This window comes from Tenrec ecaudatus, chromosome 18, assembly GCF_050624435.1.
Source record: "Tenrec ecaudatus isolate mTenEca1 chromosome 18, mTenEca1.hap1, whole genome shotgun sequence".
NCBI lineage: Eukaryota > Metazoa > Chordata > Mammalia > Afrosoricida > Tenrecidae > Tenrec > Tenrec ecaudatus.
The window spans coordinates 2,042,998-2,060,274 of record NC_134547.1 but is presented as its reverse complement, the minus strand read 5'-3'; the positions used below and the strand labels follow the sequence as shown (position 1 = coordinate 2,060,274).

Below are 17,277 nucleotides of genomic sequence, written 5' to 3'. Positions count from 1 at the left end.
TGGTGGCTTCCTGAGCCAGACAAACCAAAGCCATATAGCACTGGTTCCCAGCATGGTGACCTGTGGTCACAGCACTGAACCGGCCCCTGGAGTGCTATACTGACCCACCAGCACCAAATACAAATACTGGCACTCTTTATACACCCTTAAAGAAGGTCTGCCCTGACAAGAGTTCTGACTCTCAGCAACCCTTCGACCGAACAGAACTGCCCCTGTGGGCTTCCAAGTCTTTAGGACTACCGAGAAAGAATAGGTGGTCCATTTCAGAGGCATTCTCCTTGCCGTCCGGCCCAGGATGACGCATAGTGACCCTATAGGACAGAACTGCCTCCTGTGACTTTCCAAGACTGGAACGCTTCACAGGAACAGAAAACACCATCTTTCACGCACAGAGTGGCTGGTGGTTTCCAACTGGCGACCTTGACGTTAGCAGCCCAGTGCATAACCACTAAGCCATCAAGTTACTGGCCACTGGAAACCCTTTGGATCACATCAAAACACTGTCAGTTCCTGAAAGCCTAGTGAACAGAAGCAGAACGTTGTCGGAGTTATTGCCGGAAGATGAGCCCCTCCGGTCGGAAGGCACGCAAAAGGGGAAGGCCCGCCACGAGACCGATCGGCACAGGGGCTGCATTCACTGATGGGCTCAAACATAATGCTCCTGAGGACGGCACAAGACCGGGTGGTGTTTCCTTCTGTCGTGCACAGGGTGGCCAAGAATCGGGACCAACTCGATGGCACCAAACAACAAGTATCTACAGGAGCAGAAATCCTCATCTTTCTTCCATGGAGCAGCTGGTGGTTTTGAACTGCTGATCTTGAGGTTAGCAGCCCAACACACATCCCATTCTGTGGAAGATCCCTAGGTGGCGCAAATGGTTCGCACTGGACTGCCAGCTTCGAGGTTGGCATCAAGGCCATTCCTCTAGGCACAGCTGGGGAACAGAGGGTTGGCAATGCGCTTCCATGCAGATGACGGCCTGGAGAGCTCTGTGGGCAGTTCTACTCAGTTAACACATGCAGACCCGGCGTGCGGTTCGACTCGAGGGCGGTGAGCAACAACCTTCACAGGTGTCATCACCAGGCATTTCTTCTGCGGCAGACTTGCAGGGGCTTTTCAGCATGCCAAGTGGACAAAGGGAGAAGCTGGGCAGAGGAGCTGTAGCTTGGAGTTTGCAGGTGGGAAAAGAATGTTCACTAAGAAATGCGACTGAATGGACACCTGGGAGAGAGGCTGAAAGAAGGTCAGATGTCCGGGAAAATTATGGGAGGCCAGTGATTACCCATTATAATTATTACCAGCATATCGATCAAGTTTTATGGGCTGAATTGTGTTCCCACAAAACTCTGTCAGCTTCACCGGGCCATGAGTCTCAAGGTGATGTGCTTATCCTCCATGTTGTGATTGGATGTAGTTATCCAGTGTTGTAAATCCTCGCCTCTGTGATGCTAATAAGGCAGGGTAGTGGCAGTCATGTTCAGAGGCAAGGTGCTGTGTTCGATACTTAATCTGTTGTCAATTTGAAAGTCTTAAGAGCGAAAAGTGGAGTTTGGCCTGTCAATCAGGTCACAGCTTGATGAGCTCATTTGGAGGCGCTCAGGAGATAAACAGCTCACTGGAGGCGGGACGCAGGCTTACTCCCTGAGAGACATTTCTGTTGACAAGACCTAGAGCTCTGGAGCCAGAGGAGCCACCTGGAGCCCCTGCCAGCACTGGGAGGTTTACATCGCCACTGGATCCACAAGACCTTACACCCACTGGCCTGTGATCTTCCTGCATTCAGCATCATTGCATGTGTTTCATGAGTCTAAAGAGGAATTTATAGATTGGTTATCGGGCATATGGGCTAATATTGGACTTAATGGACTTGATCTGGACTGGGCTGGGCAGGTTTCTCAATATTCCATTGCTCTTGTACATAAACCTCTTTCTTAGTCACATGAGTATCTCTATGAATTTGTTTCCCTAGTCTACCCAGATTAACACAGGTGTATAGGCTGTTATCTTGAGTCAATCTCTTTTGAGATATAAAAGAGATTAAACAAGCAGCGATCAGAGGGATCTACTCTCGCCAAGAAAGAAGAGCTGGGAGCAGAACATGTCCACTGGACCCATGGTACTTGTGCTGGGAACCTCCTAGACCCAGGGGAAGTTTGAGACCAAGACACATGAAGACCTCGAAGGGACACCAAGCCCACAGACGTTGAAAGGAAACAAGGATGTTCCTCCAAAGCTGACACAGAGAAACTATGCTCCTGGAGCTGAATTCTGGGCTTCCTCTAGAGCCCTGAACATAAGATTCCTCCCTTCCTAATCCACTAGAGAATACATTTTGATTTGTTACAGCCATTCGCTTGTGGCATTTGTTACGGCAGCACTAGAAAACAAAGGCATTAATACAAACCAATTTGTCACAATGAACAATAACAATTCACATAATACTTATGAGACATAGTGGCTAACCACCTGGCTGCTTATCCAGTAAATGTTCCAACCCACCACCCACTGCTTGGGGGAGAAACATGGCAACAGGCTCTTCTAAAGACTGCCTTGGAAGCCCTCTGGGGCAGTTTTGCTCTGTGCTACAAGGTCACTGAGTTGGACACATCTTGGCAGCAGTGGGATACAGGAAGCGCATGCTATGTGCTGAACCAGCAACTCTCAGCAGGGGCAATTGTGTCTCCTGGGGGACATTTGGCCAAGTCTGAAGGTCACAGGGTGGAGCAAACTGTTTGCACTCCACGAAGAAGTCAAACCCACCTCTGTGAGAAGCCTAGGGATCTGCTCCATAAGGTTAGAGCCGGGATTAAGTAGCAGATGGACAACAGTCTGTCCTCCCTCAACGCAAGAACACTCTGTTCTAATAGCCTGGCATCCCGTGATGCTCACATTCCCAACGTGATCGCTGAAGACAAAACGGGTGCATAAGCAAATGTGGTGAAGAAAACTGATGGTGCCCGGCTATTAAAAGCTATAGCATCTGGGGTCTTAAAGGCTTGAAGGTAAACAAGCGGCCATCTAGCTGGGAAGAAACAAAGCCCATGTGGAAGAAGCACATCAGCCTGTGTGATCATGAGGTGTCAAACAGGCTCAGCTATCAGGCATCAGAAGACCCCAAACAAACCATCATATTGATTTGAACGGGGTGGGTAGGAGGGGAGACCCAAAGACCATCTATAGACAACTGGACATCCCCTCACAGAAGGGTCACGAGGAAGGGACGAGTCAGCCAGGGTGCAGTATAGCACTAACAAAACACACAACATTCCTCTAGTTCTTTAATGCTTCCTCCTCACCTCTATCATGACCCCAGTTTTACCTCACAAATCTGGCTAGACCAGAGCATGTACACCGGTACAGGTAAGCACTACCAACACATGGAATCCAGGACAGATTAACCCCTCAGGAACAATGATGAGAGCAGCAATACCATGAGGGTACAGAGAAGGTGGGGGGGGGAGGGGGAACCGATCGTAATGATTGATGTATAACCACCCTCCCTGCACCCAGAGTGACGAACAGTGGAAACACAGGTAAAGGGAGACAGCAGATGGTGTAAGATATGAAAATAATAAATTTTAATTTATCAAGGGTTCATGAGGAAGGAAGGGTGGGGGATTGAGGGGGAAAAAGGTGGAGCTGATACCAAGGGCTCAAGTAGAAAGAAAATGTTTTGAAAATGGCTGGCAACATATGTACAAATGTGCTTGACACAATAGAATGTATGGATTGTTATCAGAGTTGTAAGAGCCCCCAATAAAAATTTAAAAAAAAAGAAAAGATTACAGGCAAACAACATAATCTACAAAGACAATGTCCTGCATCCTACCGTGGTGAGTAGCCACCGAAGGTACCGATCTCTCCCATCCAGAGCAGAGCAGAGTGAAGAAAATCAAAGATGCATGGAGACAATTCATGCAACAGGCTAATGTAAAAATCTGTCTCTGTGACCCTGAGATCAGAAGAACTAGATGGTGCCCCGGCTACCACTGCCAATTGCTCTGAGAGGATCACATTAGGAAGATTCTGGAGAGAGCTGGATAAAAAACTCAAAAACCGTTAAAAAAAAAAAGGCCAGGTTTACTGGTCTGAGGAGACTTGTGGAATCCTTTAGAAAATGCCACTGGAACTGAACTTGGCCAGGGCTCAAGGTTTAACCAAATGACAGACAAGGCTATAAAGTGAAACACCAGAGAGGACTCATCTCTTAGAACTACCAACTGCATGAGATCAAAACGTCAGCCTTTGTTCAGACACGAAGCTCAGAAGACCCGGAGGGTAGGGTGAGGAAAGGAGGAGAACGGGAAGCGGGAAACACAGGGTAGGAGTGGGATGAGTGACGTGTCACTGTGGGGACCACACTCAATGGCGTCAAACAACACGTGTCTGCACTGTGAGATGAGAATCGCTTTGCTCTGTCAATGTTCACGACAGTATGTATTTCAGCCAAGAAAACCCCGTGGGGCACGGTTGTGCTCTGAGACACACAGAATGGCCACGAGCTGGAATCAGTTTAGCAGCAGCCAACGAGAACAAGCAGAGGCAGAGAGCAGGGTGAGTCCTCCCTGTGGCAGCCATTGGTACGCCCATTCTCTCCCAACCTCTCCTCCTTCCATCCTCACAGAGTTGCAGCTGCCGCAAGGGCTCCTAGTAGAAAGACTGCGTTTCCCAGCCATTCCCCTGTGGCTGAGCGGTAATGTGACTCACTTCCCAAGGTGGTGTGCACCATCCTGGATCACACGTACAGAGAGGAGCCAGCTAAACCCTGCAGATGGAGCGGGGTAGACTAGCAGGCCCTAGAGGTCTCTCCATGGTGGGGCCGTTACATGGTCTTGAGTGCTTCCACGGGGACACTCAGTTGGCAAGGAAACAAGCTACTGGATTGGGAAATCATCCTTGGGGAATGACTGGGATATGGATGAAAAGAGGCTAGATTCCAGGCAACAGAAGAAAGGTGCTGCCTGGAGAAGCTGAACGTCCTCTCTGTATGGAACACAAGCCCTGCTCCCGGGAAGAGCAAAGAGAAAGCCCTGGAGTGGTAAGCAACAAAGACCCACTGGCCTCCAGAACTGCCCCATAGAGTTACCAACGCTGCGAATCCTTTCAGAAGCAGACTGCCTCAGGTTGCTCCCGCAGAGAGACTTGAAGCAATAACTTTTCAGGTTTCCAGCCCAATGCTTTACCCAGTCCACCACCAGGGATCCTCCCATTGGATGTGAGAGGGATGCAGGAAGCTCCTAAATTCACCATCCGAACACACCCACGACTTTCTGTGGTTGATACCAGGGGACGTGACAGTGGGGCATGCCGGTGACGCGTGAATTCTCCACCTTACCCAGGGAGCTGAGGTTCTGAAAATTCTCTAGCATCACGTCCTTGTACAGGTCCTTCTGAGCGGGATCCAGCTGCTGCCACTCCTCCTGGGTGAAGTCCACAGCCACATCCCTGAAGGTCACCAACCCCTGCAACGGTAAAGAGTGGATGCCCAGTCAGGCCTTGGGATGCATGGGGCCGGGGCAAGGCGGGGAGGTGCAGGGAAGGGAGAGGTAAGGCGCTGGCTTCAATGGGCTGCATCCCTGGGTGGAATAAATGGAGGACTCACCTGTCGCTCAATGCAAGGTTGATGACGTCATGTCCACCCAGAGGCTGCCTTGGAAGAAAAGCCACCGAGTTCCCCAAAAGCCAGCCACTTAAAACCCTGTGGAACATAGTATGGCTCTGATACCCACAGAGCAGTCTCGAGTTGGAGCCAATCCCTGGGAAACAGGTACATGGGGTTGATGCCCACGGGCCAAGACAGGGGCTGGGCACATCGCGGTGGCTCCCTGCTGCTGATCCAAGTCGGACTCCCTGTGCGCCCATGTGTGCGGAGCAGAACTTACTCTGCTCCACGGGCTTCTGGAAGCTGATCACCCAACCTTTCGGCCAGCTGATCACCCAACCTTTCCTTGCCAACAGTTGAGTGTACATCTGTTAGTGTGGGGCTCCGGGAATTCTGGGAACATACATAGCGCTTCCATGAGCTTTGGGTTCTGACTTCACAGCAACCCCATAGGACAAAGCAGGCCTGTCCCGAGGGGGCTTCCCAGGCTGTATTCTTTATAAGACGGGATCGCCAGGCCCACCCGTGAGTGGCTGATGGGCTCAAACAGCCAATCTTTCCATGAACAGCTGAGCCCTTAACCACTGAGCCAACGGGGCCCCTTGGGAGTTTTTACAGGACCCAGCGTAGGGTAGCATTCACACTGCAGTCTTCATGACACAGGGAGATCCCAAGGCCACTCAGCTGGAAAGTGGAGGCAGTGGGATCCGAGTGCTGGCATCTGGTTCCTGAGTCCAGACTCTGAGCTGCTCAGCTAGGTACGCAGACCTCAGACACACTGCGGGCTCAGTGCCAGACCCCCAACAACACAGGGGATGTCGCCATAAAGCAAGGCCCTTGCCTTCTGTGCTTTCCCAGTACACGAGAGGCAGGTCTAAGAAATGTGCAATACCCAAACCGAGCTCACTGCTGTCAAGTCCATGCCGGCTCATCGTGACTCTAGAGGGCAGGGTGTGGTAGTTAAATAATCCTGTGTCAACTTGAGGGCATTAAGCATGAAGAGGTGGAGTCTAGCCTGCCAATCAGGTCACTCACTGCCTGATGATGCGTCCTTGTGGGCGTGGCCTTCTCATGAGCATTCTGGGAACTTCCACTCTTACTCTGCCTTCGCCTTTCTGTTAACAAGCCACTTCCACCCAAGCTGATGGTAGCAGAGCCCTGGAGATGTGCTTACCACATTCCACCCACTGGCCTTTGATCACCCCGCATTTGGCATCATTGCGTGTGATTTGTGAGTCTTGAAAGAACTTATGGACTAGTATCGGACTTATGGGCTAATATGGACTTGATCTGGGCTGGGATGTTTTCTCAATATACAATGTTCTTTGATATAAAGCTCTTTCTTAGACAGACATGAGTGTCCATGAATTTGTTTCTCTAGTCAACCCGGACAAACACACAGAGTATTGCCTCGCATGCATGTGACAGCTGGACACGGAATAAAGAAGACAGAAGCAGAATGGAAGCACGTGCACGGTGGTGCAGGAGAAGAATGTTGAAAGCACCATGGACTGCTCAAAGGACCAACAAAATGCTCCTTAGAGTCAAGGACGGCGAGGTTTCGTCTTACAAACTTTGACGTGCTGTCAGGAGAGGCCAGTCCCTGGAGAAGGACTTCATGCTTGGTGAAGTAGAGGGGCAGCGAAGGAGCGGCAGGCCCTCAGGGAGGTGAACTGACACAGTGGCTGCAACAATGGGCTCAAGTGTGGGAACAACTGTGGGGATGGCGAAGGACCGGGCAGTGTTTCGTTCCACAGCGCAGCGTTGCTATGGGTCAGAACCGACTCCATGACTCCTGACCACAGCAGGACAGAGTAGAACTGTCGCCGTGAGTTCCCGCGACTGTAGCTCTTTATGGGAGAAGAAAGTTCCATCTTTCTCCAGCAGAGCGGCTGGGGGTTTGTAATCACTATGCCTTCAGGGCGCTTCAGGTGTGCCAGAGCATGATGAGGCGTCGGCAAGGCTGTGAGAGTACCACAGCGGGACACAGATAAGGAGTGAGCGTGTGCTGCTGGACAAACTGCTCCGAGCAGGGTCACCGCACACCTTTCAATGACACAAAGCACACGCTCTATGGAGCACCATATGAGGGCTGTCTGCAGTCGTCTCCACTCTACTCCCACCACAGCCCTTGTCATGGCGGCTGACCGCACACTCACTCACCCACTCGGCCCCCCTGCCCCTCCAGTGTCCCCTTCAGCACCCCAGACACACCTCTCTCCGAGTCTCTGTCGGACACAACTGACTCTGGCATAGAGCCCCCCAAGGACTCAGCCACCGCCCCCGAGAGGAGGGTGTGACCAGACTTGCCTGTGATGTCTGCTGTCTTCTGGGTGCAAAGCGATCCTCAAAAAGGCCCTTCCTATTTGTGTTTGAGTTTCACACTAAACTTCTCCAGGAGAAGGTGACAGGGACAGAGGTGTTGGGAGGGAGCTTGTGGGGACAGGGGTTCAGTGGAGGGCAGCCTGGGCCACCATGAGGAGGAGAGTGGGGGACAACATTGACTCACCAGGGACTCCTCGGGCAGCAACTGGGTGGCCATCTCTCCACTGCCCACAGGGCCAGGGGCTGGGCGGACAGGCTGTGGGATCCAGAGGGCTTTGACGCTACAGGAGGGGAGAGAGAGAATGAGTGTCTGGGAGAGAGCAGGCCTCGGTCCATAGACACATATACACAGGCATGTAGACACACCCTCAGACTCAGACACACAGCACAGGGACAGATATACACACATGCACACACGGACAACATATACACAGACACAGGCAGGCACACAGAACACACACACATCCTGAGACTCAGACACATAACACAGGCACAGATACACACACATGTACACACAGACCATATACACAGGCACACAGAACACACACATCCTGAGACTCAGACACAGCACAGGGACAGATACACACATACACACACTGACCATATACACAGGCACATAGACACATGGAACACACACACATAGCACCAACACAGCTACACACATGCACACACACATACGGACAATATACACACTGACACTCACATCGTCACAGACTCAGGCACAGACAGGTACCCGTGCACACATACAGAGACATACATACGGACAGAAATACACACAGCTACATAGACATGAACTTAGACACATGCATACACACTTACAAAGACACCAATGTGCATAGACAGACATGAACCCAGGTACATACATACACGCACACAGAGACATATGCACACATATGCCCACTTGCACACACACAGATACAAGCCCCAGGCTTGGGCTGAAGGCTTCCGCCCTCTTTCCACTGGTAGCGTGTTCAGGGTACGTGGGCACCGGGAGGGCACTGGGTCGTCGATGCTAGGCATCTGTGAGCAGAGCACTTCGCCCAGTGCCCGGCACTCCCGGCGCGGTGTGGCCATGATTTAGTATTACCCGGACAGTAACAAACAATTGCTTCCACCGGCTGGGCCCCGGCTGGCGCACAGGGTGAAGCGCCCTACTACTAACGGAGAGATTGGTGACTCAAAGCCTTTGAAAGGCACCTGGGGGTTGGGGAGCCCCGCGCGCCAGCTCCAGAAAGGCCTCGGAGCCATATGGAGCACGGCCCTTCTCGGGTCTCCAGGAGTCGGAGCCCTGGCACGGCTGGCTGGCTCGCATTTGGTGGTGGTGGTGAGGATGGGATGGGGTGACAGCAGGCCACAGTCCAGCGTCCCCATTGTACAGGTGGGGAAACTGAGGCACCGCGAGGCAGGGGTTCAGCGGATCTCCCCCATGCCGGCGTCCCGCCATCTAGCAGGGCAGGATTCCCTTCATCCCGCCCCCACCCCGGCCCCTGGAAAACGAGACCAGCACGTCGCGGGCGTGGGGGTGGGGTGGGACTCAATCCGAGCGGGGGGAGAAACCGAGGCACGGCGAGGAAACTGAGGCACAGAGAAGCGGGGGTGTGGCCTGCCGGCCCCGGGACCCCAGCCCCAGACGCGGCGGGCCCTCGCACCCGGCGCCCTGCCTCCCGGCGGGCTGGGCCCACTCACTCACCCGGCCGCCGAGGGGCACCTGGAAAGCGCTCGGGCCGGGGCAGCGGCGACGTGCGCCTGCGCGGACGCCGCCCCGCGGGCCCGCCTTCCCAGACTCCTCCGCGCGCGCGGCGGCCTGGAGAGGGGCGGGGCGGCGAGGGGCGGGGCGGTCTGCAGAGGGGCGGGGCGGCCTGGAGAGGGGCGGGGCGCGGAAGGGGTGAGGGGAGGGGCGAGGGGAGGCAGAAGGGACCAGGGGAGGGGACGGAGAAGGCAGCAGAAGAGAGGCGGGAGGAAGAGAAAGGGAAGAAGTCGAGCAGAGGGAAGGGGAAAAGAAAATGAGAACGATGGAGGAAAAAAGGAACGGCCCCACCGGCTCAAAATCAGAAAGTCCTGCTGCCAGGGTGGGTTTGTTTTTCCCAAACAAGACAGGGAACGGGTCTGTCTGGTCGGTGAGCATCTCCTCAGGGTCCCTAATAAGAACAAGCAATAGCAATAGTCCAATCAAAACTGGCTTCTGCTGGACCATTTCCATCCAAGGCAGAGGTCCGCACAGAAGGCTAGGGCAACTGCTGGTTTTGAATTCTGAAGAGGTCATCTGGATAGATTTTCTGGAAAGACCCAGAAGAGACATAGGGGCTTATCTGGAAGAAATCCTAAGCAAGGTAAGAATTGTTTCCGTGAGGAAAGACAGGGAAGTCGCATCTGGGATATATATATATTTGCATCACGACCACCACTCCTTTGCACCTCCTCGCAGGGTGGCAGGGGCTGGCCAATGAGAGAAGTGTAGGGAAACCTCACTCCACCCGCTCTACAGCCCTGCCCTTGCCCCTTCAGACTCCTTTTTACTCCCCAAACTCAAAGAACAGTGGAAAGGAAGATGATTTGACCTCCTGAAGGATGCCAGAGCTGCTGTTCCAACGTGGGGTTCGCCAAAGAACGCAGGATTCTTCAGGGAAGAGCTAGAGAGATGACCTAGAGTATGGAGACCTGGGGGGAGGACATGTTGAGAGAAATATAAATATACATATATACTTTTAAAAATTTACGCTGGTACTGTAAAACCCAAACCCAATATCAAGGAGTCGATTCTGACTCACAGTGATCCTATAGGACAAAGCAGAATTGCACCTTATGGTTTCTGAGAGTATAGATCTTTATGGGGACCAGACAGCCTCCCCCTTTCTACCACAGAGCAGCTGGTGGGTTTGAAGCCTTAGTCTCATGGTTAGCACCCAGTGCTTAACTCACAGTGCCACCAGGGCCATGCCTCATACCGTGGAGAACAATAACAGAGTGGGTTTAGCAGAACGGGTGGGAAGCATGGACCCGGGGGCACGGTTGTCTGAGTTCAAATCCCATCCTTTGACTTTAATTAGCTGTGTGTCCTTGGGCCACAGAGTTCCTTTTCGGAGTCTGTTTTCCATGTGAAAAGGGGATTGATAATAAGAAAACCCACCCTATGGTGTTTTTCTTTTAAAGAAAATGTACCCTATAAGATTGTTATGCGGATTAAATGAGTTAATTCACATAAAATTGTTTGAACGGGGACTGTTGTTAATTGCGCCTATTTTGTGTGCAGTAGAACTCTGCTCTACTGGGCCAGCGGTGTGGCCGTGGCTCATTTTTCAAAGGTAAATCACCAGGCATTTCTTCTGAGGTGCTGCTGGTGATCTTGCGCTGCCACCCTTTGGGTTAGTAGCCCAACACATTTGTGATTTTGTTGTGGAAATCAGATGAAGTAATACAATAACATTTTTTTTAAAAAACATTTTATTGGGGGCTCATACAGCTCTTAAAGCAATCCATCCAGCCATCCATTGTGTCGAGCACATTTGGACATTTGTTGCCATCATCATTTTCCAAACATTTTCTTTCTACTTGAGCACTTGGTATCAGCTCATTCCCCCCTTCCCCCACCCTCTTCATGATCCCTTGATAATTTATAAATTATTATTTTTTGTGTGTCTTAAACTGACTGCTGTCTCCCTTCACCCACTTTTCTGGGGTGGGGGAGATAATATGTCGATCATTGTGATTGGTTCCCCCATTCTCCCCCCAACTTTCCCCTTCCTCTTTTGGTATGACTCCTCCCATTATTGGTCCTGAGGGCCTTATCTGTCCTGGATTCCCTGTGTTTCCAACTCTTATCTGTACCCGTGTACAATTGGGGTCATGACTGTGGGGAACCAGACAGCCTCCCCGTTCTGCCACCGAGCAGCTGGTGGGTTTGAAGCCTTGGCCTCATGGTTAGCACCCAGTGCTTAGGCATTAAAGAGCTAGAGGAAAGCCGTGTGTTTCATCGGTGCTCTACTGCACCCTGACTGACCTGTCTCTTCCTTGTGGCCCTTCTGTAAGGGGATGTCCAATGAACAATAGTGTTCTTACCATAGTGCCGGCCACACGGCTGCATTTAGTTGTCTCTGAGTCTTTCACGACTCCTGGGGGCCCCAGGTGACAGGAGAACTGCCTGATTGGGTTTCTTAGGCTGTAATCTTTAAAGAAACTGACGCCAGGTGTCTTCCTCCCAGGAGTCACGGGGTGGGTTCAAGCCACCGACCTTTCAATGAGCATCCAAGCACTTACCAGTGGCACCACCTGGAAGGGACGATGCCCATGATAATGAGGCAGACTAGCAAAAGAAACTCCGTTTTTGTTAGCTGCGAAGCGACTTACCCATCCCTCCCTCCCATCTCGGAAAGCTGACTGCTATTTGACCTGCCCGTTCTCCCTCCCCTCACAGAAAAGTCTCTGCTGGTGATTAATTTTAGCATGTACTCCCATGTCCCCAGGCTCAGGACCCTGCAATTAGTTTTGACTAGTGTTCAACATATTGTTTGTTCTGATTATTTTTCTATACTGTTCCCTATGATGTTGTCATCTGAATGGTGGAGTTAATCTTGTCACGATCACCAGGATGTGACAATATAATCTTGTTATGGTAACCAGTATGTGATAATCAGTGTTGGCATAATTAATTTTATGATAAGGAAGGTACCTTGTCATGCATGCTTACTCTTCTAGAAGTGACAATTGATGCATTAATTTTGCTTTCTGCTTCTATTCACGCTTGCATGCACCCCAGACAGGTGACAAATGAGTTTTTTGGCCTTAAAGATGGACTGAGAAGTGCACTCAGGGCTGCTATGAAGGGAAACGTCTTTAGTTTCTTGGAAACCAAGGTAGTTGAATAAAGACTCTTCTAAATTCTCAGACATGATCGTGGCTGTCACTTATTTGAACCCGCAACAATAATTCATTCCATTGTAATTTCAATCCCAACAGCATCACGAGGCTCAGTAGATCACCAAACTTGTGGTAGTAAAGTCAGTTCTGACTCCTAGCCCAACCACCCCACAGGGTTTTTATGGGCTACCATTCTACCCCGAAGCCATCTGTCACATCATTCTCCCAAGGAGCCCTGGGGGATTCGAACTTCTGACCTTTGGCTGAGCAGCCTGGCACTTAACCACTGCCACCAGAGCACCCTTGATCCGGCAGGGTGGATACAGACTCGGCCAAGGAACTCGAAGAAGGCTTCCTAAAGTTTCTGGGAAGATGTCATCACCTTTCAATGCCATTGCCCTTCCCCCGCACCCCTCCCTCCCCCAAGAACTTCTTGAAGTCTCTTCCCTCCCCAGGGCATGACAATTCTCAGGGAAATGGTTCCTTCTGCCCAAACTTTTCTTTTTTTAGATGAGCTGCCCCAGGTTGCAGACTCTGTTTAAAGGCCATCACCTGCCCTGTGCAGGGGCGGAGAGGTGGAAGGAAGGGAGAGGGAGGGAAGGTGAAGGTGTGAAGGCGATGATGTGTCTCACTGCTGACTCCAGTGGAGGAGGAGCGGCCAGGCGGGGCTGGGAGGGTGCAGAGAGATTTGGGTCAGGAAGGAGCCAGAGGCAGTTTTTCTTCTCTGACTCCCTTGGTGGGTGGGGGAGAGTGTTCTGAGAGTGAAGAAAAGTCCTTACCTGATGCCTGCTGTTTTGGGGTCCTTGGGGATGACTTTGGACTCGTGACAACCTTCTCACCGTCACCCCAAGACAGAGTCGAGTTTTTCTAGGCTGTGATCTTTATGGGAGCCGACCTCCAGGTCTTTCTCCCAAGGAGCCAGGAGGTGGATTCGAACTGCTGACCTTCCATTAGCAGCACCTAACAGTTCTGCCACCAGGTCTCCTTAAGCAACTCTGTACCCACTGAACACAACCAGTGGTTACCAGGAAAGGGGTTTTGGGGTTTCAGACCACCGACTCAGCAATGTCATGGAACGATGGACTGCAAACACTACCCAGTCCTACCCATCCTCACAGTCTCTCCTGGGTTTGAGCCCATTGTTGCAGCCCCCTGCACCGCCAATGTCTTTTGTTGGGGTCTCCCTCTTTTTCTGTGACCTTCTCCGTCACTAAGCACGATGCCCTTTTCCAGGGACTGGTCCCTGCTGATAACCTGTCCAAAGCACAGAAGACGACCTCTAGCCGTCCTCACAAGGTGCCTTCGTGATGTACTTCTTGCAAGACACCTTTGTGCATGCCTCAGTGATCTCCAGCATAGTGCATGTTCTTGGCGAAGACCACGAGGCGAAGGCGCTACTGCTTCCTTGATCATCCTGATTTGTGGCCTGGTTTTCTCCCGTGTATCAGGTGATGACAAAGGCCGTAGTGGGGATGGGGGGTGTCAGGTGGACGTTAGTCCTTCAAGTGGTGTCTTTGCTCTTCAAGGTCTAAAGAGAAGTCCTTTGTGGCAGATTTTCTCAGTGCAAGACGTCACTTGGTTTCTTGACCACTGCTACCATGCACATTGACTGTGGGTCCAGGTCAAATGAAATCCCCGACGGCTTCAATATTGTCCTTGTTCATCAGGCTGTGTCTTCCTGACGCCGTTGCAGGGGGTTGTGTTCTTGATGCTGAAGAGCAATCAGCACTGAGAGTTAGAGTCTTTGGTCTCATCAGCAGGCGCTTCAAGTCCTGCTCTCTTTCTCAGGAAAAGGAGGCAGCAGAGGGGAAGTCTTTGCTCAGGGCTTTGGAAGTGCTTATTCAGCCTCGTGGAAAGGTTTGGAAGAGGAGATGGAGAGGGCAGTCTCTTCAAGAGTATAATCCACGTGATTGCATGATACAGGCGGAGGTGGCTGAGCTGGCGTGTGTTTGCCTGTGGTTGTTTTCACGACAATCAAGGGAAAGAAGACAAAAGAGCTCAGCCTACAGCAAGGTGCAGAGATGAACACACCGCTCCCCTGCACCTATCACCATGACGGCGTGATTTCTAACAAACACAGGGACGTACGACCTGGATCTTGTCAGGTGAGCTTCAGGCGGACGTCTAGCTCACATCAACATCATAGCCAATTCTTTTTCCAAAATAATCCTCATTTCACCTCCATTCTTTAAAAGAAAGTCACACGCATTGAATGGATATAGAATATATAAAACGACACACAAAATATTCATTAAGAAACATTGATCTAAAAGATGAACTAAATGGACATCAAACATTATTTGATGCAAACTCAGAAAGCATGAGAGAAAATATCTGAGGACAAGTCATTCTTGCGTCCTCAAGTGCCCCTGTTCTAAGTACTCAGTTCGCTTTCAAAGAATGTTGCATGCATTGTCTCTCTGTCTCTGTCTCTCTCTTTCACACACACACACACACACACACACACACACACACACACACACACGCCTCCTCTGAGACCGAGAGCCAGTGAGCCAAGAAATCAAATAACAAGGGTCTGTGTTTCCTGTCGCAGGTGGTCCAGATCAGAGATGTGGGTTTCCATAGCAACCAGCCCTCTCTCCAGGATGGTGAGAAAAGAGGGGCGGGGTCCTTGAAAAGGATGGATTAGGGAGGTTCTTTCGGAGATGAAGGTTCCTGCAGGGATTCCGGGGGTTGGGGGGGCACATTGACAGGATGTCCCCCACCCCATCCCACCCCGCTCACTTCCCTGGGGAATGTACAAGTCTTGGGTGGGGGGTGAGGTGAGGGATGGGAGGGGTGCTTCTTGGTGCTGGGCAAGCCTTTGGAAGCCCCACTCTGTGGCTGCTGCGAGCTGGGAGGACTGGTTTCATCACTTGCAGAGGATGCATGCTTTGTGCCAGACACTGGGAACCGAGGGTGAGCAGGGCCACCTCGTCCCCAGTCCTCGGAGCGGGACTTCCCTTCACCGGGTCCTTTTTTGTTACCGTCATCATCACCGTTTTCATTATTTTGCTTGACTCCCTGTCAATTAGTCAGCAGGCACATTTTCTTTATCAAAGGTCAACCCATCTTGGTAAAGCAGGAGTTCCCGATGGCTGCGCTACCCACACCCCAGACCCTGGTCCAGAGGTGAGTGTGGTCGCTGCGGGGGGCAGGAGGGGCTCATCGCTGCATTTGCATCCCTGTACATCACTATAGGAAGTGGTGTAATGTATGCAGATATCTAGGGAGCGTGTGGGGTCCCCACCTCCTCCCCCTTATCTCCAGAGTGCGGCTGGCGGGTCCTTTGTTATCCTGTGTAGTCTAGTGGACTCTGATTCAGGGAAACCCCACTGAGAAGAGCACAATGGGGCCATTGGGTTTCTAAGACTGTAACCTTCACAGGAGCCCGGGCACTATCTTTGTGGATGGGAGCAGCTGGTGGGTGGGTGCGAGGCAGCCCTGGGCTCCTTTTGCTGACACCACCAACCCATACATGTAACCATCGCAGCTTATTCAATGGTCCTGGTGGCACACTCATAGTGAGCAACTGATACCCATCTGCACTGCTATCACGCCACCCAGCCCATCGCAGCAACACCCAAGTCTAGCAATTGCTCACCCTGACAAACCCACTCTGGCCACGGATGAAGCTGTCATGAGCACACTGCTGAGTCAAGTTTCAGGGGCGCTCAGGTGCACTTGTGATTTCACCAGCATGTGAGTACTTCCAGCGTGGATGGGTCACATAAGGGCCAATGTCTTTGATCGGATAGAATGCAGCACCATTCAACACTTTGGATTTTTCAAAACTTTTTATTGTAAATTAGGTGGTAGTGGTGGGGGTGGTGGTGGTGGTGTTGTATTTCAGACCCTCGCTGTTTTTTGTATCCAACAACTTAAAACACCCTCTTAAACCTCCCAATAGCTTGCTCTATACTACTCCCCCACCACCTTTTGCTCTTCTTCCTACACTTCAGTTAGCACCTGCCTACCCCTGAGCCGATTGCTTCCCCAGCTCCCCCCTTTCACTTCTGGTAGCCTCCAAAATTGGCTTCTTTGGGTATAAACCCTATATCTTGATCTGCCCCCTTTTGTAACAGTGGTCTCATACAGTACTGTCATTTAGTGATGGGCTACCTACCTCCACTCAGTGCCATGCCCGCCACATCCATCCAGGATCCGTCCCCGCGAAGCTTTACGCTCTCCTCGCTGTTCTTTAACAATGCCTTTGTTAAAGCCACTGGCTTTCTTTCTCATTTCTTTCCTCCACCCACCAAAAAAACAACCCCATTTATTGGAAGCAAATAGAGAAATCCTACCATTTTGCTGTTCAACCCCATCAAGCAGTACTGTCCAATGGCTGCCCCAGTCAGTTTCTAAACATTGTCTTCCTCCTTGAATGCCTTCATATCAGCTCCCCTTGACTCCGCCCCTCCCGTCAAATGTAATGTTCATGTCTGGGTTTGGAATCATACTGCTCCAGGGGCTGTGTAGCTTCCGTTTACAGAAG

The 17,277-nt window shown here is 51.4% G+C and overlaps 1 protein-coding gene across 1 annotated transcript in view; it reads right to left on the bottom strand.

The window, feature by feature from the left end:
- LOC142432574 (uncharacterized) overlaps positions 1-16,924 on the bottom strand; it is a 30,430-nt gene extending 13,506 nt beyond the window's left edge. The window contains exons 1-4 of the mRNA XM_075537800.1: positions 16,909-16,924; positions 9,619-9,787; positions 8,113-8,209; positions 5,337-5,463 (exon numbers count right to left, since the gene is read on the bottom strand). Coding sequence (XP_075393915.1) covers positions 5,337-5,463; positions 8,113-8,209; positions 9,619-9,787; positions 16,909-16,924 — 409 coding nt within the window. The remainder of the gene's footprint in view (positions 1-5,336; positions 5,464-8,112; positions 8,210-9,618; positions 9,788-16,908) is intronic.
- Positions 16,925-17,277: the final 353 nt, after the last annotated feature.